Raw genomic sequence first — 22760 nt, forward strand, 5'->3', positions numbered from 1 at the left:
GCGGGGCCCTGTCCTGCCCCAGGGGACCTGCCGCTCACCAGAACAGCACCCGTCAGAACGTGGGGGGTGTAGCCAAACCAGTCCTTGGAGCAGACCTTGGTTTAGACAACAGGGGAGAAATGCTGAGAACCCGATACCTGAGCTCCCGTCTCGAGAAGAAGGACAAAGAGCAAATCAAACCCCCGGAGAGGAGAGTGAAGGCAGTTACAGAGAGCGGGGCCACTGGAGCGAGTCAGCGAGGAAAACCAGCGCGATCAGGGGTCCATGGGAGGCGATGCGTCGGCCACCCGCACCGACACGGATGAAGGGAACCGACACGCTAAGCCCCAGCGTGAGGCGCGCGAAAGGGGAAGCGTCACAGCTCCTGCAGACGCTGAGGAGACGACAGAGTGAGCACGTCGTGACCCGCACGTGCCTCTCAGCCGGAGGGCTGGGTGACAGGGGCACGGCCCTCGCGTAAACGCAGCTCCCCAGAACTGACCCCGGGAGAGACGGAAAAGCGCGGCAGTCCTGCAGCGATGAAGGAAATTTAGTCCGTAAGCAATGCCTTCCCCACCGAGGAGAGCCCACAGCCCGATGGCTGTGCAGGCTCACTGTCTGGAGTATGTAAGGAAGCAGTTAAATGAATGTTCCACGAGCCCTGCCGGAACCTGAGGAAGAGGGAGCACGTCTGACTGAGGCAGGAAGCCAGCACAGCTTTGAGCCCAAACCAGCAAAGGGGAATCATAAGAAAGAAAACCTTTAGGGGATTTCTTACGGACACAGGAGTAAGCAGCGAGTAAGCTGTGAGCGAGTCAAACGCAGCAGTGTATAGGAGGGCTAGTGAGTCCTAATAGACAGAGTAGGGTCTATTCTAGGACTACGGAGAATGGTTCAATGTTCTCGAGACAGTGTGTGCAGTTCGGCTAGCGACGGAGGTTAGGAGGAAAACCATGTGATTATGGTACCAGAGGCAGAAAAGCAATAGGATTCAAGGCCATGATATCAACTCCCAGCAAATGAGGAGGAGACTGGCAGTTCCCAATCCGAGGAAGGTTCTAGCGAACATCTCCTACCTGCCTACGTCCGGCTGAATTATCGAACCTGTCCCCTGGATTCAAGACTGAGACACGATGTTGGCCCCGACCGCTTCCACTCAGTTATCCTGCCCTGGCGAGGCCCTCGTGGCCAAAAGAAATGTAAGGTTTTTTAAAAAGATTTTATTTATTTTTATTTTTAGAGAGGGAAGGAAGGGAGAAAGAGAGAGAGAAACATCAATGTGCGGTTGCTGGGGGCCGTGGCCCACAACCCAGGCATGTGCCCTGTCTGGGAATCGAACCCGCCACACTTTGGTTCGCAGCCCGCGCTCAATCCACTGAGCTACGCCAGCCAGGGCTAGAAATGGAAGTTTGAAAGACTGGACAGAAAGGAAGGGAAACTGTCTTTATCGGCAGATGCTGGGATTGTGACGTGGGGAGCCCAGAGACGCTGCGGTCCGTTAGAAGTGGTGAACTTTCCAAGGTCTCCAGGTAGGAGGCAGACACACAAAGATAAATTGTGTTTCTAGCCATGACCTGTGGAGAAGTAACCCCTGTGGCGCCAAGCCCCCGAGTCTGGGCATCTGTGGCAGCCCCAGGAAGCGGGTGGACGCCACACCGGGACCTGTCCGGAGCCGTGGGCACTCGGGAGCACCGCGTTTGCCAGCCCCCTGGCCGCAAGGGGGTGGAGGTGGAGGTGGAGGTGGAGGGAGCTCTCAAGTCAACAAGTCTCCTTCAATGAAGACCCCCACACCCTTCCTTATTCACCATCTTCATGTCCCACTGCCAGGCGAGGGCAGAGATGTGATGGCTGGTGCTCCGTGGGCATGAGGGGCCACGAGGATCATGGCTGCGTCCCAGGGCGCCCCCTGAGGGGAGTGCGGGGAGGTGCCGGTGGCCCTCACTACCCGGGGAGCCCCACGGCGGCCCTCTCCAGACTCCGTGCGTGGGGGAGAAACACGTCCCAGGTCCTGAGCCCCGGTGTGTGCGGGAGGTGCCATTCCTTACATGCAGCCGGACCTAATCCCAACTGGTCTGAGTCCAAAAATTGCTGTTACCGCCCCAGGTCGACGTAACTGCCCTTCCTTCTTGGCTTTTCGTAAGAGGCACGGTCGGTGTGGAAGCGGGCGTCTGAGAGCCCTCTTGCATCTCTAACCGGATCCAGCCGCCCAGGGAATGCAGAGCTGCGCACCTCTGCGGCACGTTGCCACGGGCAACGGGCTTACGGAGGAGTGACGTTTACCCGGGATCACAGGAGAAAGGGCCAGTGGCCCTTCCCCTCTGCTCCCCTGAGAGGGCCAGTGCAGGTGAAAACCACGCGCACACGGAGCAAGCCTGACCTGGGACGTTCCGTCTGGCGCCGGGACAGAAGCGTGCGACCTGGTGCTGCGGGGACAGACTGGAGCCCTCCCTGCCTGGTGACTTGCAGCACCGCCCGGCTGCCACTGCTGGCGCCCTCGCGTCGGTCGTTCCTCCCAGCACTGGTCGCGCTCCGACCCACTCCAGCGGGACTCCCCAACTGCGTGCTTGGCTGCCTCCCCTCTGGGATGGGAGTGGCGCGGGCGGGACTCCGGTCTGTTCTGCTCACGTGTTCCCCAGCTCAGCACTGGTCGGATAACGGGGGTGCACTTGAGTGTTTAGAGCTGCGGCCTCCCCTCACACAGCTGCCGTTGCGTCTGGAGCAGCGTGCGCAGGGCGGCTGAGTTTCCCCGCTCCCCCCACCCCCCGCGCCTGTCCAGTCTTCCCTAAAGGTGGCGCTCTGTCCATCCTAGGGGAGCTGGCCAAAGCCGGGGCTGCCGGCGCACCGTCACCAGGGGGCGCACTGGGCGCCGGGCGCAGCCTTGGCTGTGGTCCAGGAGGTTGCCCTGGGGGAGGCTGGGGATGGGATGTGGAGGGAAGGGGGGAGGCCCAAAGAGTTTGTCAGAACAGTAGGACTTTGTTTGGAAAGCTCCCAGCCTTGACTTTGGGGGTACCATTTCCCTCCTATAATCTGAGTTTCATCAGTTTTTAACTGTACTGTTTAAATAAGATAGCCTTCCGTTAACCAGGGGCTGAAATGGAGCAATCCTGGCGACCAGCATGATGGCGTTACAATAAACCACATCTGTGCTGACTTCCTTCCGTGGCTGATCTAGCTGTCCCCACGGTTGGACAGAGCAGGGTCTGGAGTGTCCTCGGTGTCCCCGTGTTACAGAGGCTGAGGCCAAGTAGGGAGGCGGCAGCCTGCCCTTGACTCCACAGCCGGAGGGGCGGGGCTTGAGCTTGCTTCCCGCCCCTCTCCCCCCCACCCCCACCGCAGGACTCCTAACCAGGACTCCGTGCGGTGGGGGTCTGCGTCTGAATTCACGGTGCGTGGTGTGAAGCCAGAGTTCCAGGTTCCGGTCCACTTGAACTTCTCCCGCTCTGGGTGTGCCCAGAGGGGGCACCTACATTAGTGTGCTGGGGCTACCTTGGCCAGTGGCCGAGCTCCGTGGCAGGAAATGGCAGGCGTCCCTTCACCCGAGTCCTGGGGGCCAGAAGCCCAAGGTCAAGCTGTCAGGAGGACCCTGCGCCTCTGGAGGCCTCGGAGGCGGTCCTTCCTGCCCCTCCAGCTCCCCCTGGCGGTCACTGGGGGTCCCTGATGTTCGTGGCTGTGGCCCAGTCACTCCAGCCTCTGTCTCCATCTTCACTGGGCCTGCTGCTGTGTGTCCCTTCTCCTTTTATAGGGACACCGGTCATAGGGCCCACCCTCTCCAGGGTGACCACATCATAACTAACTATATTTGCAGCAACCCTAATTCCAGATGAGTTACAGTCTCAGGGTCCAGGAGGGACCTGGTCAGGGGGGTAGGGGAGCCAACACACCCGTACAGCGCCCCCACTGGGCCAGTTTCCCAGCTGCTGGCTTTGTGTCCGGGGGCCGTGGCAGTATATGGCCCCGGGCCGGAGCGCCCGTTGCTTGGTTTCCTGCAGGGGATGCCGGGCAAGGCTGGGCCGGGTGGGCCCGGGCTGGACATGGTGAGTGGAGTCCTCAGAAACACCAAGCACCCCATTGTTGTGTGGCTGCGTGGCTCCGAGGGGAGTTGGGGCTGGGGAATGCAGTGACGTCAGCGGCACCCGAGGGACTTGCTGTCCTGGGCGAGGACCTGGCTGCCTGGGGAGAGGACACAGGCCAGGAAGAGGGCCAGGCCTCGGAAACCACGGTGGTCGTCCCCAGGCAGGTGGGTCTGTCAAGAGGATAGGGACCGAGAGGTCACTGGTGGCACAGGAGGGAGAGGGCAGGACGGGGCCCAGGAGCAGGGAGTGGGGCACGCTGTCATGCTGAGGAGACAGACGGGGGGACAGACAGTCGTCCAGTGGGTCTGGGGGCCGGGAGAGCGTGGGCGGCCTGGGCGAGAGCTGTGTGGTGGCGGGGTGGGGGCTGTGCCGGCCCGGAGTGGCCGGAGGGGCGGGTCGGAGACCAGGGGAGCAGCCCGCTCCGAGAGGAGCTCGGCTGTGGCGGGTGGGGGGCGGCTGGAGGGGCCGAGAGGGCCAGGGTTTTGTTTCATTCGGGTGAGAGGGACAGGGCGTAGATAAGGTTCGAAGGTCAGTGCCTGGTCGACTCCGTGGGTCCGTGAGCCCGTGTATCTCTGCTCCTCTGAGTCAGGGAGCCGGGGCTGGGCCGTGGACCGTGGTCTCTCTGTGTCCTGAGTGGCTGGGTCCAGCTGACCCGGGCCCATGGGACTGCTTAACCTCCTCTGAACCCCCGGCTGGCGGTGGGGGGCGCATTCCCCCAGTCACGAGCCCCTCTGACTGACGGCTTACTCGTCCCCTTTTGCAGATGGACGAGATCAAAGGGAAAGATCGTGTGATTCTGGCCTTGGAGAAGGAGCTGGGCGTGCAGACGGGTCAGACCCAGAGGCTGCTGCTTCAGAAGGAGGCTCTGGACGAGCAGCTGGTTCAGGTCAAGGAGGCGGAGCGGTACCACAGCAGCCCAAAGAGGGAGCTCCCGCCGGGCATCGGGGACATGGCGGAGCTCATGGGTGCCCAGGTGAGGGCTCGGGCGGGCCGGCCCCCCACCGTCCCTCCTGCCACCGGGCATCCTTCCGGCCAGCGTGCGTGCCTCCCTCCCTCCCCCCTGCCGTCCGTCTGCCCACCCTTCCCTCCCTCTCTCAGCCCTTCCTGTCCAAACTTGCTGACAGTCCCTGCGTGCTGGGCCCTGGGGACGCAGAGGTGGACAACCGGCGACTTTCACCTCCAGGGGTCCGCGCCTGCCTCCCGTTGAACAGAAAGAGGGGAAGCTGTCAGGGCGGGGCCTGCCGTGAGCGTGCAGAGGGGGCCCAGTCCAGACGGCGCGCGCCGGGTGGGGCTCAGCCAGCAGGCAGGGCGTTCGGGGCGGCGGCCTGGCACTGAACAGGGACCGAGCGGGCGAAGCTGCGTGAGTGTGTGTGTGCGAGCATTCCTTCCTTCGTTCATTGACTCACTCACTCATCCACTGAGTGGTCCAGGGTCTCGTGAGTGCTCCATGCAGACGCCACGGGAGGTGCTGGCACCTCAGTGGTGAGCAACATGGACACGGTGCCCGCCCTGCCGGACTGGGCCGGCACATTCGCCGTGGGCGTTCACGGGTGGGGCTCGAACGTCAAGGCCTCGAGACCACGCTCAGGTGTGAGGAGCCGTTGGTGGGTTGGAAGTCTCGTTACCTTTGAAATGAAGTCTTTTTGGCGAGTTGCTGGCAGGGCTCCAGGTCTCGTCCGTCCGTGTGGCTGGGCTTCTGGGAGCCCTGGCCTGGCGTCCGGCTTTAATGAGGAGCGGGCTCACTGGGTGTGGCCGTGGGCCGCCTGGGGTCACGGTCACCTCTGCAAAGTGCACTTGCATCTTGACTCCTGTTCAGGACCAACACATGGATGAGCGGGACGTGAGGCGATTCCAGCTGAAAATCGCTGAACTCAACTCGGTGATACGGAAGCTGGAAGACAGGAACACCCTCCTGGCGGACGAGAGGAACGAGCTGGTAACCCGCCCGGGAGACGGGGGCGGGGTGGGGGAGTGGGGGGGGTGGGGGTGCGGGGGTCGGCCACAGGGTCACTGCCCTGGGACCGCGGACCTGGCTCAACAGGAAGTGAACGCAGAGGCCTCGGGTGTCCTTTGCTTCCCCATTTCTTGCTGGTTGAGAGTCCGGCACACGCTCGCTGAGGAAGCCCGTGGCTGCCCCTTGTTTCGGCAGAAGCTTGCCCTGGGCAGCCTCTGAGGAGTCGGGGAGAAGAGTGGGGGGGGCGTTCGCCGGGGTGCTGCTTACCCCCGCACCCGGAAACGAGCCCAGACACCCGAGTGCTCCGTTCTGGACCGCGGGAGCCGTGGGCAGGCGGTGTGGGCAGTGCGTGAACGTGCGGGCGTGGGCCACACTGAATTGCCGCGGAAACCGGTTCTCAGAGAATTACATAAGAGCAGTTTATACATACACTGCTCTTAGGGATACAAATAGATGCCCATAGATACAAGATGCATTGTCATCCTGGAAACTGGAAATTGTTCCAGGTGGCATGGTTATGGGTAATTTTTATGTTTTGCACATCTATTTACCTTCTTTTAAAAAATCAAAGTGTACCTATTTCTAGTTTTAAAAATAACGAACATAGATTTCTGGTTAAAGAATAAATCTCTAGTAAAAATAATAATTTAAAAAAAATTGTCGCCTGAGGATATGTTTTTATTGATTTTAGAAAGAAAGAAAGAAAGAAAGAAAGGGAGAGACAGAGAGAGACAGAGAGAGCTAGAGAGAGAGAGGGAGGGAGGGAGAGAAACATCAATGGGTCGCCTCCCGCACATGCCCTGACTGGGGCTCGAACCTGCAATCTAGGTATGTGGCCTGATCTGGAACTGAACCTGCAGCCTTTTGCGGGTTCAACACTCCAAGCAACCGAGCCACCCGGCCAGGGCAAAATAGCGCTTCTTGGCATATCTTTGCATTTTCTGGATAAACAGCTAACTTGATTTTTTCCCTAGTGGTAATCCACACATAAACTTCTTGACAGATGCCTCATAACGTTTCTGTGTGTTTTAAACTTTATCATGGAAGTAAATATCCGTGACATTTGAAAAGCAGGGAAGGTGGAAAGCATGCACACGAGTCAGGACCGAAATAAACTCGTTCCCTCCCGGTATGTTTGAGGGTGTGTTCTCCTGTCGCTAAAAGGAGACGGCACGTCTAACGTTGTCTCTCTGCCCCTCGCTGATGCGTGCAGGGGCTCGCGTGCTGGTGCACTGACGTGGGTCAGAGGACGTGCAGGCCACTCGATACAATGCAGGCGCCGCTGAGGGGTTGAAGTAGCAGTCGGTCCGCTCGCGAAGGCGTCCCTCTTGAAGTCACAAGGCCGCCTCTCTCGCCATTTCGGGGGGTTCTGGGATGTTTTTGATGCTTCTGGGGACGGATGGGCACCCCTGAGTGTGTGTTTGGTTTGTGATGAGAAAGTGGGGTCCCCCTTCCCCGTTCTGGTCCGCAGCGTGCTCATGTCCCCCGAGGGCCCCGTCACGACGCTGCTGCTGGTGCAGCAGGAGCTGCCTCGTCCTTCCCGCAGCTGCGCCGCCGCGGCTCACTCAGCCACTCCTCTGCCGGAGGGAGTCCGGGCTCCGTCTGGTTTCCCTGCTGTCGTAAACAGTGCCGCGTGGCAGATCTGTGTCTGTCTTTCCTCACTGGAACCGCAGTTCTGGTGGGACGGGGGTTGTTAGAAGTAGGGTGTGCGGGCTGGAGCTGCATTTCACATTTGAAGGGACACCAGAGGGTTGTTTCCACTTCGTGGCTGGGGAGTCCCCAGCCACGGGTCTGCAGGCAGTCCCTGTGTTCGACTCTCGGTTCCAGCGCTTTCTGTGTGACCTTCAGCACATTGCCCACCTTTTAGGGGTGGGGTCTTTGTCTATGATGTGGGGCTGGGGCTGGGGTCCCCTCCTGGGTTTCTGGGGAGGGCTGAACGACAGAGAAATCCTGGGAGGGCTCACCACTGCTTTGGACGTGTGGCGAGTCTCCCATTTTATAGATGAGGAAACTGAGGCCGAGGATTTGGCCATGGTCACGCAGCTCGAAAATGAATGTGTCAGCGAGGACCCTGCTGAGGAGGGGACGGAGTGGGCACCCCGAACTGTGCAGGCTCCCGGGCCCCCGCCCGTCCCCTGGGCGCTGTCCACTCCCACGTCTGGGTCTCAGTACCCCGGCCTCCACGTGGCAGTCAGCGTGACCGATGGTTCCAGAAGGCAGACCTGACTGCAGCGGGCTCCGGCTTGGGCTGGGACGCACACCCACGGCCAGGCCTCCCCGGCGCGCCCCTTCCCTGCCCCTCGCCCACAATTGGCTGCGTGGACGCACTGCGTCCCTGGCAGATCAGACCCTGTGGGCATGTGGTGTCCCAGCCCGCAGTGTCCCCCGCACTTGTCTTGCTGTGTCCGTGCCCCTGCTGCCGTCTTTGCCCCCTTCCCCACCTGTCGGATGGGCGCCCCTGCCATGTCATGTCATGTCTTCGACCCCCCCACCCAGGACCTGGGCACAGGAGGGGCCACCCTGTGGAATCAGACGAGAGAGACCGGGGGGACGCCCTGCCTGCCAGTAGGGACTGTGCCCCGAGGACTCGGGGAGCCCGCCAGGGCTGGGTGCCGCCTTAGGCATCTCCACGCCCTGGCACTGGGCCTGGCGGGGCAGGGCCCGGGGTGGTCTGCTGTCTGCAGAGTGGGGAGGAGGAGCTGGGTAGCTGGATTGACCTTTATGCATGTGACCCATGACCTCTAGAAGGGTAGACCAGTGCACACAGCACAGGCCACCGGCCAGCGGGGTGTCCTGGGGCAGGTCTGTGGGCCCCCCGCATCGGGCTCCTCCTCTCACCTCACCCAGGCAGGCCCTCGGAGGCTGGGCCAGGGCCCTGGGTTTGCGCTGCTTCGGGACTGGGGTCCTGACGAGGGCAGCCCCGGCTCCGGGGAAGGGCCCCGGTGGGGTCTCCTCGGGCCCCTGCGGCGGCGGCGGCATGGTGTCAGCCGTGCACTGAGTCTGCAAGCCGCCGGGCCTCTGTGTCCTCCTGACGCAGCTGAAGCGCTCCCGGGAGACGGAGGCGCAGCTGAAGCCGCTGGTGGAGAAGAACAAGAGGATGAACAAGAAGCACGAGGGCCTGCTGCAGAGCATCCAGCGGATGGAGGAGAAGATCAAGGCCCTCACGCGGGAGAACGTGGAGATGGTGAGTCGGCACCGGCGCCGGGGGCCAGCCCCCCGCTGTCCCTTGTCTGGAGGGCGCAGTGCGATGGCGTCTGTGCCTGAGGGAGAGTGCCCGGTGGGCAGCGGGCTGGGTCTGAGCCGCGGCCCTGCCACCTCCCGCCCCTGTGCCCCTAGGCGCCTCTCGCATCCCCTCTGCGCCTCAGTTTCTCCTTCTGTCAAATGGGAAGGGAAGGACCGATGTGGCAGGGCGACTGAGGGGACGGGAGGGTCATGGGGAAGCGCCTCACGGAAAAGCCAGCTCGCGGTGGGAGGTCAGCAGGCGGACGGGACCGCGGCTTCTGCTGAGGGCCCCGCGCATGCCAGCTGGGGCGGCTGGTCTCTGTGGGTGGGCGGTGCCCAGGCACTGGCGGTTTGCCAGCGCTCTGAGGCTCGCTGTCCGGAGTAGTGCGGTCACCCCCGTTTTACAGCTGGTAAGACTGAGGCTCAGAGGTGCACGCCCTCCCCCCTGGACCCCAGCAGGTCTGGGCCAGTGTGGGATTCCGGGCGTGGCCTGCCCCACCCTGTCCCAGCCTCCTCCCCCAGCACTCAGGCTGGGCCACCCAGGGTCCGCCTGGCCCCCTCCCGGCCGTGGACCCAACAGCCATGCCCCCTCCCGCCTGGGGACCGGGTGGCTGCCACCCCTCCCCATTCCCCCCACTCCCGAACCCCAGAGCCCACCCTCTGTGCACAGATGCACTCGGTGGGTCCCTCACGGGCACCCAGGGCTGAGCGGCCCTGCGCGGGGCTCCCTCCCGCTCTGGCTGCAGAAAGAAAAGCTGTCTGCGCAGGCGTCTCTGAAGCGACACACGTCCTTGAACGACCTCAGCCTGACGAGGGACGAGCAGGAGATCGAGTTCCTGCGGCTGCAGGTGCTGGAGCAGCAGCACGTCATCGACGACCTCTCCCTGGTACGTCCGTGCTCCGCCGCGTGACGCCGCGTGACGCGCTGCTCGGGCGCGGCGGGCGCCGGGGCGTCAGGGAGACGCTGCCCACGCTGCCGGAGCGCGGGTCCCACTGAGCTCACCCCGGCCACCACCGGCACCTCCCTGCTTTGTTCTGCCGGAAAGCGGCCTGCACTCGGCTGAGCTGTTTCCATGGCGACTCTGTTTCTGACGTCATCTCCCCGGCTGCTGCCGCCAGCAGCAGCATCCGTTTTGGGAACCAGTGGTCTGGCCTTCACGGAGTGAGCACGCGCCGGCCCTGAGCAGTCTGACTATTTATTTTTGGCTTAGCCGTGGTAGACCGTGAGCTCGAACACCCGAGCCTCACGGGAGGGGCGGGGAGCTCCCTGGAGCAGGGGTGGGGGTGTCAGATGGGAGAACTCTGCGGCTCTGTGGGCAGGCGCTCTGGCCTCTGCAGCGAGCTGTGGCTGGGTCCAGGAGCCGAGTGTGTTCTGCTCACCCGGGTGGGGGCGTGGCGGTTTCACCCGTGGGTCTTCAAAGAGTAGAAAAGCCAGTGATCACAATTCCAGAAAAGGATTTGACTGGATTGTCAAGTTCACTTTTCTTGCCTGTCTCTTTAACTCCTCCCTCCCTCTCTCCCTCCCCAATCCTTCCTTTCTCCCACCCGCCCCCTGCTCCGGTCACCTTCCTGTCTGTCTGTCCATTCATCCTTTCCTCTTCCCACCCTCCCTGCTTCCCTCCAGCCCTCTTCCCAACCATCTCTCTACCCGGCCCTCCTTCCCATCTGCCCCCTTCCCCCTTTCCATCCATCCATCCACCCATCCATCCATCATCCATCCACCATCCACCCATCATCCGTCATCCATCCGTCATCCATCCATCCTCCCATCTATCTGTTACAGAACAACAAGGGGGGCCCAAGGAGGGCTGAGGGCAATGCTATTACCGGAAAGGAACCCCCAGGTTCGTTATGTCCGCTGCCTATAGGAAAGACATCTCTCAATGCCAGAGATTCGTGAAAAGGAAAGGAAATGTTTATTTAATACTATATAAACTTAAAGTAGTGACCTAATGTCTTCATCAAAATCCCAAAGTCCCTTAAAACACCCACAAACACACACAGTCCTTCCTTCCCCCTTTTCCCAGTCTGGGGTACCATATCTCAGGAAAAGAAATAGAAGTCTGTGGTTCAGGCAGCCCCCGGTTCTTCCCAGTAATCCGTGCTCAGCTGGGAGGCCTCCCTCGGTTCCCGGCACCCTCAGCTGTGTCTCCAGGATCTCTGCTAAAGCCGGGTGGTGGTTCCCCCTTCTAAAGCTGCAGGGGTCCCCACTCTGGCAAAGCCGCGTGGCTCTCCTTTCTATTGCCACAGCCACATGGTCCTCGCTACACAATGGCCGTGGGAGTCTCCACTCAGCTAAAGCTGCGTGGTTCTCCCCCGTCATTGGCTGCAAGGAGGGGGGTCGCCACTCTGCCAAAGCCGAGTGGCGGTTCTCTGCTAAAGCCACACGGTGATTCTCTCTCCCAGGGCTGCGGGAGTCCCCACTCCGCTAAAGACCGAGCGGTTCTCTCCCATGTCCACAGCCGCGTGGTCCTCTCTGCACAATGGCTGCCGGAGTCTCCACTCAGCCAAAGCCACGTGGTTCTCCCTCTTCAATGGCTGCCGCATCTGGGTTTAAATCCCAGCACCAATCCTCCTCTGCAGCCCCATTTCTGACTCCTCCCACAATTGGCTACACCTGCCAGCACTCTCATATCCTTCCAGCTTTACTGGGCTGCCATCGTGAGTCTGGGCAGGTGTGGCCCCATGTCATGGAGCCAATCATCTCCAAGCTCCCATGCAGGAGCTGTAACGCGGGGGACCTGCCCCCAGTTAAGTCTTGGTGGGGAAGTCACTCCCATCCCCCTGGCTCCGATCATGGCCACAGCTACTTAACATATCTATGCAACTAGCTAAAGGCTATAGATATGTTAAATGACCATGCCAGAGGTTAGCTGCAAAGCTGTTGCTGTACAAAACAGCCCTCAATGGCCCTGCTCCATTTGTACCTTCCCCCAACCCACACCTGGGGAGGGGTGAGGACATCCTAATATTTCCTGGACACCCTGAGTTCTGGACCCCATTCAAAATCCCTATTTGGGTCTCCCCTTAACTATACCCTGTTACAATCCCTCCTTTCAGATTTACACCCACTTTATAATCTTATAAAGGACAATGGATGAAAGTCTCATCTTGTAACTACTTCCTGCTAGAGATGGACGTTGTCCTACCTACCTGTGGGTCAGGGGTGCCCTGAAGGGAGGGGTGCGTGCAGCACGGAGGAAGTCCTTCCTGTAAGGGGAAGGACCTTACAGAATCCCGGTCAGTTGGCTGTCACCAGGAAGTCGCAGGCTTGGCATCCTGGTCATATTCTGGAGGTGACAGATTTGGAAAGAGTTGGAAGGCACAATTAAATCATAACCACTAAATGACAAAGGCAGGAACTTAGGTAAAGAATGGCTTATCAGGAGGAAGGTGTACAAGGCATGCTACACCTGTCCAAAACTCCTGTGGCCCACTGTACTTCACTCGAGCTGAGGGGAATATATTAGGATTTCCCTCCTTTCAGATTTCTGGTTCCTTCCTGTCCAAACCATCAGGACAGAAAAGGGAAAATCAGTTCTAATGTGAAGCCCACAGACCGCCCGAACCCTTCACCAGCCCAACCACTTAGTTCAGCCAAACCGTTGAGTCTCAGGGGCCGATGATGAGGATGGGCTCCTTAAGTGAGGCCTACATTGCAGCCAGTCACTCAGGTAATGAAGTCATAGGCATACACCCTATGAAAACAGAAGAACACACAGGTTAAATCAAGCAACAATCCCCAAACCAGTCTCTGTGCCTGTGAGACGGTGTTTTGGGAAGACATTCAGTTGCGAGGCCCTTCCTGCAATGACATTTAGCAATGGCAATTTGACAGGTCCTTTGTACCTGTAAATTATACATCTTTGGTGATACAAAGATGTATACAAAACCAGTTTTACAAAACCAGTTTCAACTTTGAAATGAAAACAAGCTTTCAAGACAGCTGCACCATTCTGATGTCCAATACTGAGCATTGTGATTTTCCTTGAACCACAATTTTTCTCCTTAAGATCACCCTCACTGTTATTAAAGGGACTACTTTGAGTCCTGCTTTTAATTTTGACTGTTCGTTTGCATAAACACACCAAGAGCAGCCTGGATCACTTATGATCTCTAAGTCTGCTTTGCTGGAACTCACACAGGGAACCTTTAGATTGACTTCTCAGTCCGCCCCTTGGGGCACAGAAGCAGAACCACACATCCGCCATCTGGCTTCGCCTGTACCAGTTGTTTCACCCAAATCCTTGAGGCTTCCATTGTGCCTGCAGGTTCCTTTTTGGCCATCTTTCAGGAAAGCAACCTTCGTTCCTTCTCTGGAAAGGCTGGCACAAACCGCACAACCAATCAAAGTACCAGCCTTTCCTCGTGGGCTTATGCTAGCTTCAAAAGTCAATCCCAGTTCCTCAGGGCTTTCTGGTGACGACCAGCACCCATATATGCCTCCTTCAGGTGTGACCTTCCAGTCAAAGTCCTGGTTAACAAAACCACTATTAACGACTCGTCTTATTGGTTTTATGCAAAGGAACCTTATATAATTGCTCACTCCTTCAGAATGCCAAATTCTGGAGGGATCAGGTAGGGAGAAAAATACCAAGTGTGAAGGAAAATCCTTTTCCTTCTGATATCCACCAGGCTTCTCAAAACTTTCCTACAGAGTGTGAAATTTCAACCTTCCCTGGAATCCTCAATTTCCTGTTCAGAGCAGATACAGAGCAAAATCCAGAACACAGAGTTCCAGAACAATACACAGGTAGAGGCATTCTCTTGCACCAATATGTCCATCGGTGCCTCGCAGAGACATGCTCCTTCAGGCCCGGTGTCTTGGCAGAGCCATGCCCCCTTTGCCTCTGGCTGAAGCACTCGTCAGCCCCAAATGACCCTTCCTGGGTCTTGAGTGGCAAAGGCATGCTCCCCAACCGGTTACAGGTGACCTTTCCTAGGTCTTACGGCGACCTTAAACAGGTCTTCAGATACAGGTTTCTGATCAGAAACAGAACCAAAACACACAGATTTGCTCTTTTCCCACGAAACCAGAAAATAAGTAGTTGAGGTTTCCTTTACTCCAGGTTTAAAGCTTTCACATCCTTTATGCATAATTTTACGCATCCAGATTTAACCATCAACCTCTTTTAACCCTGGTTCCTCCCCCTCACTGGGAAGGACTATACTTAAACTCAGTACTTAAACTCAGCATGTGGCAGCCAAAAGTCCCCAGCACTGCATGTACCTTCCACTAAAAGTTCCCAGATTCACAGGGACATCCTGCAGCTTTCTGAAGCTCAGACCCTGCAAACACCCTATATGTCAGATGGTCATTCTTGGGCCTCAGTTCATGACCTTCAGAACCAGAGCCATTCCTGTCAGAACCAGTTACACAGAGAACCTGACTGGTGCAGTGCCCACACAGCAGCAGCACACAGCCCATGATCCAAAGAGAACCCTTAGCCCACCACCTTGTCCAGTTCCAAGATGGTGGCGCCCATGCATGCTGGGTCATCCAAGATGGCGGCACCCATGCACTTTGGGTTGTCCAAGATGGCGACAACCATGCATGCTCGATCATCCAAGATGGCGGTGCCCATGCAATTCAGTCCTCCATGGTGGAGAACTCATGCGGCTCATCCTCTATTTTACCCAAAATGGAGGCACACCCATGTGGCTTGCTGTCCAATCCCCACCACGCATGCAGGCTCGGCTTGCAGAGCCTAGAGTTTGCTTCCACCTCAAACTGAGTGCAGGTTCCCTTAGTGCCACCTGGGCTCCCCGAAACTGTGAGTGAGCAGACAGGGGCAACCTGGGAGCAGCATGCTAACCAACCACTACCCACAGCTCCATTGTTCCAAAATGGCACTCAGAAACCAAGTTTTCAACCAAACCAGTTTCACGTTTCTGCTCCCTCCTGTTTCATTTCCTTTCCACCTTTCCAGGCGTGATAGGCGGCCGATGCCCTCAGGAGGAGTGCAGAGGAATTCTCGAGACTGGGAAGACTCCAAAGTCTCAGCTTCCCGCACCTGAGGGGGTCGGTCTGCCATGGTCAATTATCGTCCCGGTGGAGTGGCCAAAAACTGTTACAGAACAACAGGGGGGTCCCAAGGGGGGCCGAGGGCAATGTACTATTACCCAAAAGGAACCCCCAGGTTCATTATGTCTGCCACCAGAGGAAAGACATCTCTCAATGCCAGAGATTCGTGAAAAGGAAAGGAAATGTTTGTTTAATACTATATAAACTTAAAGTAGTGACCCAATGTCTTCATTAAAATATCAAAGCCCCTTAAAACACCCACAAACACACACAGTCCTTTCTTTCCCCCTTTGCCCAGTCTGGGGCACTGTATCTCAGGAAAAGAAATAGAAGTCTGTGGCTCAGGCAGCCCCCAGTTCTTCTCAGTAATCTATCTCGGCTGGGAGGCCTCCCCCGGTTCCCAGCTCCATTAGCTATGTGGCCGGGATCTCTGCTAAAGCCAGGTGGTGGTTCCCCCTTCTAAAGCTGCGGGGGTCCCCATTCTGGCAAAGCCAAGTGGTTCTCCACTGCCCCAGCTGCGTGGTCCTCTCTGCATAATGGCTGCGGGAGTCTCCACTCTGTCAAAGCTGCGTGATCCTCCCTCCTCAATGGCTGCCGCATCTGGGTTTAAATCCCAGCACCAATCCTTCTCTGCAGCCCCATTTCTGACTCCTCCCACAATTGGCTACACTTGCCAGCACTCTCCTATCCTTCCAGCCTCACTGGGCTGCCATTGTGGGTCTGGGCAGGTGTGGCCCCATGTCATGGAGCCAATCATCTCCAAGCTCCCATGCAGGAGCTGTAACTTGGGGAGGGGGGCGGGCACCTGCCCCCAGTTACTTCTTGGAGGGGACATTACTTCCATTCCCCTGTCTCAGAGCTACTTAACATATCTATGCAACCAGTTAAAGGTTATAGATATGTTAAATGACCATGCCAGAGCCTAGCTGCAAAGCTGTTGCTGTACAAAACAGCTCTCAATGGCCCTGCTCCATTTGTCCCTTCCCCCAACCCACACCTGTGGTGGGGGGTGGAGTGAGGACATCCTAATATTTCCTGGACACCTTGAGTTCTGGACCCCATTCCAAATCCCTATTTGGGGCCCCCCTCTTGGCTGCACCCTGTTACATATCCATCTGTCATTCATTCGTCCATCCACCCATCCACCATCCATCCACCCACCCACCCATCCATCCTTCCATCCCTGCTGCACAGAGGGCTGGATGCAGTACAAGCTGAAAAAGCAAACTCAGTGGGCTGACGATGAGGGGAAAGAGGAGTGACGTGAGAGCAGAGGAAATAAGGAGCGTGCAGTCAGGCGGGATCCGGAGGCACAGAGGGACAGAGCGTGAGGGCTGACGCCAGGCACCAGCCTGTCTGGGTCTCCTGGCAGCCAAAGGGAAAATGGCACTTGGTTAGAAAAGAGAATGCACTGGTTTTATCTGGGGCCAGCGCTGCTGCCGCAGCTGCTCGTCTGCAGGTGGCATTTCTTGTGACAGCAGCCACCAGGCACAGCAGTCTGGTTTCCTTCCTCGGGCGGCACTGCAGGGCCGGCGCCAGCCCCGTGTGGTGGAGGAAGAACCCGAGAACCCGTGAGATGAAGTGTGTGGCCTGGCAGGAGGCGGCCCCTCGGGGACTGGCCCTGCTCCACCCGAGCTCCAAGCTGCCGGCTTTCTCTCTGTGCCACGGTCCTGCCCACAAAAGTCCTCTCGCCAGTGCCCCGAGCTTTACAGCACGGTCCCCAAAGCAGACAGCTGCGACCCTACAGGTCTGGCGCACCAGGGCAGTTTTGAGGGACTGTCCGGTGAAGGTGGGGTAGGTGGCGCTGTCCTGAGCAGCAGCGTCAAGGGGGTGTTAGCTCCCAGACAGACCCACGCCTGGACAGCTGATGGACAGGCTGGGCCGGGTCCTAGGTCGCGCCCCCGGAGGGCCAGCTGGGTTGGCCGGTGTGACACGGGAGGCTGGCTGAACGTGCCGACGGCTGTGCTTCCTTCCAGGAGAGAGAGCGGCTCTTGCGCCCCAAAAGACATCGCGGGAAAGGCCCGAAGCCACCCAAGGTAAGCCTGCGGCGGCGTGGTGGCGGCAGCCCGGCCTCGCTGCCATGCCAAGGCCTGCGGGGCAGGTCCCAGGGGCCAGGGACACCCACACCTCCGCACGTTTGACGGCGAAAAGCCTGTCATCACCGTCTGTCAGTGACGCGTAGCCGCTGGCCGTGGCCCTGGTTTTGGTGGTTTACTCGGGGAAGATTCATGGCTGAGTTCTGTGTTTAGGCCTCGGGCTGAGTGCTCACCCAACACTGAAAACACAAATACTTAGACCTTTTGAAGGATTTAAAGGGCACTCAGTCTGCTTGGTCTGTAACGTCTTACAGCCTGTCCTGAGGAGTTGGGAGCTTTGGGCTTTTTTGGAACAGGGCGGGACTGCCTTCTTTCTGTAAATGCGGGGTTCTGGGGGCAGCGTCTGGACGTTCTGGCGGAGACTGGGGCCTGGCTGGGAAGCGGAGGTGCCAGGGCTAAGCTGGTGCAGCAGGGGGGCCGGGTGGGGCGGTGTAAAGAGACTTGGTTTGCATGCACACTGGGCACGTGTGTTTCACCCGCACAAGCACCAGCCTGCGCCTCTCCCGGCCTGTCCTTGGTGGAGGTGTGCACAGCTGCCTGGAAGTACTTCTCCGTGTGAAAGACAGCGGCGTGCAGGTGGTGCTGGCCGGCCCCTGCGGTGCGGCTCTGCTGCCCGGGTGCAGGGGAGGGGGTAGGGGAGGGCACGGGGCGGCCCAGACCCGACTCCCAGTCGCTGCAACGAAAGGAGCCCAGGGGGTCAGGTGCGTCGGTGCTTTAAGAGAAGTGGGGGCCTCGGGTGTTCGTTCCCCGGGGCTTCTGGAGCAAGTGCCACGAGCCTAGTGGTCTAGAGCAACGGTTCTGGGGCCCGGAGCCGAATGCCAAGGTGTCCGCATGGCTTCACGCCCTCTGGACCCTGCAGAGGAGCCCTTGCCGCCTCCCCCGGTGTCTCCGGCCACCCTGGTGTTGCCGCGGCGACCCTGCAACCTCCACCTCCGTCGTCACATGCCTCCTTCCCTTGTCCCTGTGTCTTGCAGGGCTGTCTTCTTAGAAGGACAGCAGACACTTTGGGTCGGGGTCCACCCCACTCCAGTGTGACCTTGTGGTAACTTAGCTGAGTGTTTCTGCCTCGGCCGTATTTCCAAGTAAGGTCACACGCTGAGGTCCGGGGCTTAGGATTTCATCGTCTTTTGGGGGGACCCAGTTTAACTCATAGCACCGCACTTCATGTGACGTCAAAGGGCTGTAACTTTTGGTGCGAATGCGCTAACACGCTCCACGCGCTGAATACGGCCCGACCGGGGCAGCAGCCAGGGGCACATCTCTGGGCCGGTGCTCCGTGGGGATTCGCCACGTCCCGGGCACTCGGCTCCTGGGCGCTCACACCGCCTCGCTCAGTCCCCACGGCACACCTGGGAGGCTGCGGTGATTTTTCCCGTTTTAGGGTTACAGGGAGCGTATAGCTCTCGAACACAGAAACGGCGCAGAGACGGCGCCGGCGGACGAGGCTGAGAGTCTAGTCCCGGTGTCCAGGTCCCCGCGGGCGGCACCGCCGAGCGGAAGGAGGGGTGGGTCCCCACGCACGGGCCGCAGGACGTCAGGGAGGGACACGGTCCCGAGAACTGGTCCCTAGGTACCGTGGAAGGGGCGTGACCGCACCGCAGACCGACTGGGGAGCCCGAGGCGGTTCGTCACCGGCAGGCGATCCGTGTGGACCCTGCCCGTCCCCGTCTCGTCCTCCTCCCGCTCCGTCTTTGTATGACGCGTCTGTGCCTGCAGAATGCGCGTGGGCGCCCCGTTTTCACTCACCGTTGCCCTGTAGTGCCTTTACCCACGCTGCGATGCCGACATCGCAGACACGTTTTTAGGGCGCCCTCGCCGGCGGAGTAGACCGGCGGAACTTGCCCGCCGCCCCGCTGTGTCCGCCCACCATCCGCTCAGCTCCCCGTGGGGGAGCACGTGCTGCATCGCGCTCCTTCCGGCCCGTCCCCCTCCTTCCCTGAGCGTCTTGAGTGACCACCCGCCCCTCCCGTTGGACTTCCGCTTCCGTAAATGTCGCCCCCGTGAGCCCCCTTGGGCCGGAAGGCCGGGTGCCCCTCGGGGTTGTTCCCGGGGACGGGTCCCCAGAAGCCGATGTGCGCGGATCGGAGGGTGTGACGCGCCCCCTCTGCTTCAGGGAGGAGGGGTCTCGTTTTCGCAGCCGCCCGGAGTGTCCGGGGACGACGCCACCGCCGCCAGCGGACGGGCGAGCACGCAGCAGCGCTCGAAAGGAGTCCCGTCCGTCCGTCCGTCCGTCCGTCCTCTGGCTGGCCGTGCGGTGGGGTTCTGCACCCCGTGGAGCCTCTGGGGGCGGTTCCCGGAAATCTGTGGTCGGGCTGTGGCCGCGTTTTGGAACCGGTACCAGAGTGCCCGGGGTGGGCAAGGACCGTCTCCCTCTCCTGACCCCTGAGTGCGTTCATGGGGGTGGGGGGGGCAGCCTGACAAGCCCGGGGTCGGCTGGCCGTTCGTCAGGCTTGTGAGTGTCCCGCCGTGTCCTGTCCTTCGTGTCTGGTGGCCGCCTGGCACAGGCTGGGGGTCCCCAGATCGTGGTGCCTGAGCGAGAGCATTGCTTTTCCTGGAAGAGTGTGTGCGCACAGCGCTGGATGGTTCCAGAAGGATCGGGGCAGTAATTAAAACCGTTCCTGCCCCACCCAAGCCCGTGAGATTCAGGGTCCTTCCCACTTACCGGTTCTGTGGCCCACCAGCCTCCTCCCCTCTCCTCCAGGGCCAGTCGGGGCGGTTGTCCTCACCAGCTCCGACTCCGCCCACTTGTCCACCGCGGGATGGAGCGGAAAGGTGGACCCACCAGGGGCCCGAGCGGGTTTCTCAGTCCCCAAGCCACCTGCAGGCTGGGCGGCTCCCCTCTCCTCCCGCCCCCGGGCCTCAGGAAGTCTCTGCTTTCGTCCTCCCTTCAAACGCCCCCCACCCCCCAACTCTCCGACCCTGTGCGCAGTGCGCTGGGCCGCTTGGCCTGGGCCTGTGCTCAACAGAGTATCGTGGTGAAATGTGTCGAAGTTTCCCGAACTTTCTGGAAGTCTGACAGCCCATCTCTGAAGAGATACTGCAAAGCTCCCTGAGTCCGCAGCTCCCCGAAGGGGCTCCCCCACTGCTGCCCCCGCTCCCCGGCCCCCGGTCGCTGACGGTGTGGTTGGGGCAGAGCAGGGCAGTCAGACCTCGCCTTCCGGGGCCCTTTGCACCCCCGGGCTGCTGACCCTGCCCTGCCCCGCCCCGCCGGGCTTCTGGGACGAGACTGGCGTTGGCCGCCTCTGCCCAGGGAACTGTTGGTCAGCCGCCCCCCCCCCCCCGCAGGGGCTGCAGGAGAGGGACCCTAGTGGACGGAGGCTTGTTCTGCAGCAGGTCCGGCATCGGGGTCTGACCCCAAACCGCGCTGCCGCGGGGTGGGCAGTGAGTTGTGTGTTCCTGGCCGCTGAACATGCTGCCTGGTAGCTTAGGGTTGTCGCTCAGCAGGGACCGGGCATCGGAGCAGTGGCTGAAGTCAGGACAGCGGGCCGTGCAGCCTGCCCAGGACGCCGCATGCAGCCGAGCGTCCGGGCTGCGCCTGAAGACCGGAACAGACAGGCCGTTCTGGCGGTTCCAGGCGGTGGATGCCCATGGGGCCGGAAACTGGAGAGGAGTGGTTGGGAGGCCCCTGTGCAGGCTCCTGGGCCTCCTGCTGGGCGCCAGGGGGAAACCCCAGACTCAGTGGGGAGGGGTGGGGCCCAGGCTCCCGGACTGCAGCCCCGCCCCTCCTTGAGGCCTCTGCTTGCTCCTCTTGTCTCCAGCGCCCCCTTCAGGCCCTGGTCTGTCCACTGCAGCAGCTCCCTGGCTGCTCCGCCTGCCGCCAGCGTTTCTTTCCGAGGCACGAGTCTGGCTCCGCCTTCTTTTCCCCTAAAACCCCAGGGGATGAAGGCGGGGCTCCCTGGCCAGGCCCTCGGGGCCGCCGGGGATGCCATGGATCTGGACCACTCGCCACCAGCGTGATTCCCCTCTGCGCACGCTGGCGTCAGCCCCTGGGGCTTGCTGCCGAGCTGCCTCCCCTCCAGACCCCTGCTTTGGCTCAGCTGACCCCGGGCCTTCGCCCCCCACCCCTCCCCCACAGGGTTAGACGGCTTCTGGGCTCTCCCAGCCCTGGCTCCTCTGCCTGGCGGGAGGGTAGCATCTTGTCTGCTTGGGTCCCTCTGGGGCTCAGTTCGGGGGACGACTCAGAGGATGCCGGTGCTTGGGAGGGGTCCGGGGACGTAGGAGAGCTGGAATCGCGGCCCTGTGGTCTGCCAGGCAGCCCCAGGAGCAGAGTTGGGCCCCGCACTTGGGGTTGATGCTGAGGGCTCCAGTCCGGTTCCCTGGGCCGGGTGCTGCCCTGTCTGAACTGGCCCACGGCTGTGGCTGTTCGCTCCCACGGCGGGCTCAGCGGTGAAGGCCAAGGCTGTGTGGCTCTCAGGCCCTCCCTGCCCCCCATCACGGTAGACATCGTCTGTGGAGTGTCTGTCTTAGGCATGGCAGAATGTCAGGTGACAGGGCACAGAGAGGAGTCTCCGCCCATGAGAAGCTTCTGGAAGAAGTGTGTGGGGCGGGGGGGCATCTCTGTAGATCCAGGCGCTGGCCCACTGGACACTTCTCATGCTTCCTGCAAAGCCAGGGCTCTCCGGAAGCTCAGGCAGCTGTTGCAGCTGGTGACCTTCACCAGGCACAGCTGACCTTGGTTTTGCTTGAGGGTCCCGGTGCAGGGTAGCTTGGAGAGAACCCAGTCTTTGGGTTGTCCCAGAACTCAGCAGTGTGCGCATGGCTGGTTCCAGGATTATCTTCCCCTCCCCATTAGCCAAGTTTCTTTGTATTTCTAGGATCAAAAACTCAGTCCCTTAAGAAAAAAAAATTATATAACTGGGAAGCTTAGAGGGGCAACTTCAGGCACGGCTGGATCCAGATGCTCACATGATATTGTCAGGAACCTGCCTCTCTTCCTCTGGGCGGGCCTGTTTCTCAGGACAGCTGTCCCAAGTGGTGGCCCTCACACCTGTGGCAGCTGGCACTGCAGCTGCCTGGCAACCTCTGTGGCAGGGCGGCATCCCTCCTCAGCGGTCCCAGCAGAAGTCCCAGGCTGGCGCTCCTTGGCTCGCCTCGGTCATGGGCCCATCCTCGAACCAGTCCCTGCTGCATCTGGGTGGCCCCCTTTTGGAAGTGTGACTTAAAGGCTTGGCACCAACTAGCATACGTTGCGTGATAGGGCTACACAGGCCACATCCCGGATACTTGAGGAGGAACAGAATCAAGCAGTATTGAAGCTGACATACATGTATATGAACCTGGCTGTATTTATTTTCTTCTCTTGTGAATTATCCTTTGCCTTTTAACATTGTTTCGCTAGATTTCAAAGTATATGTTTTACTTTTTTAATGGCAAAAGTCTGTCCAATTTTCCCTCCACTGTGAGAGTTTTTG

At 59.9% G+C, this 22760-nt stretch overlaps 1 protein-coding gene across 3 annotated transcripts in view; it reads left to right on the top strand.

Moving 5' to 3' along the window:
• JAKMIP1 (janus kinase and microtubule interacting protein 1) overlaps positions 1-22760 on the top strand; it is an 84999-nt gene that overhangs the window by 34139 nt on the left and 28100 nt on the right. For all 3 annotated transcript variants that reach the window (XM_045834191.1, XM_045834190.1, XM_045834192.1), the window contains exons 4-8: positions 4816-5025; positions 5869-5988; positions 9044-9190; positions 9975-10115; positions 17230-17289. In XM_045834191.1, the coding sequence (XP_045690147.1) occupies positions 4816-5025; positions 5869-5988; positions 9044-9190; positions 9975-10115; positions 17230-17289 (678 nt within the window). The remainder of the gene's footprint in view (positions 1-4815; positions 5026-5868; positions 5989-9043; positions 9191-9974; positions 10116-17229; positions 17290-22760) is intronic.

Source organism: Phyllostomus hastatus, unplaced genomic scaffold (assembly GCF_019186645.2).
Source record: "Phyllostomus hastatus isolate PE091 unplaced genomic scaffold, TTU_PhHast_1.1 phas_contig_196, whole genome shotgun sequence".
Classification (NCBI taxonomy): domain Eukaryota; kingdom Metazoa; phylum Chordata; class Mammalia; order Chiroptera; family Phyllostomidae; genus Phyllostomus; species Phyllostomus hastatus.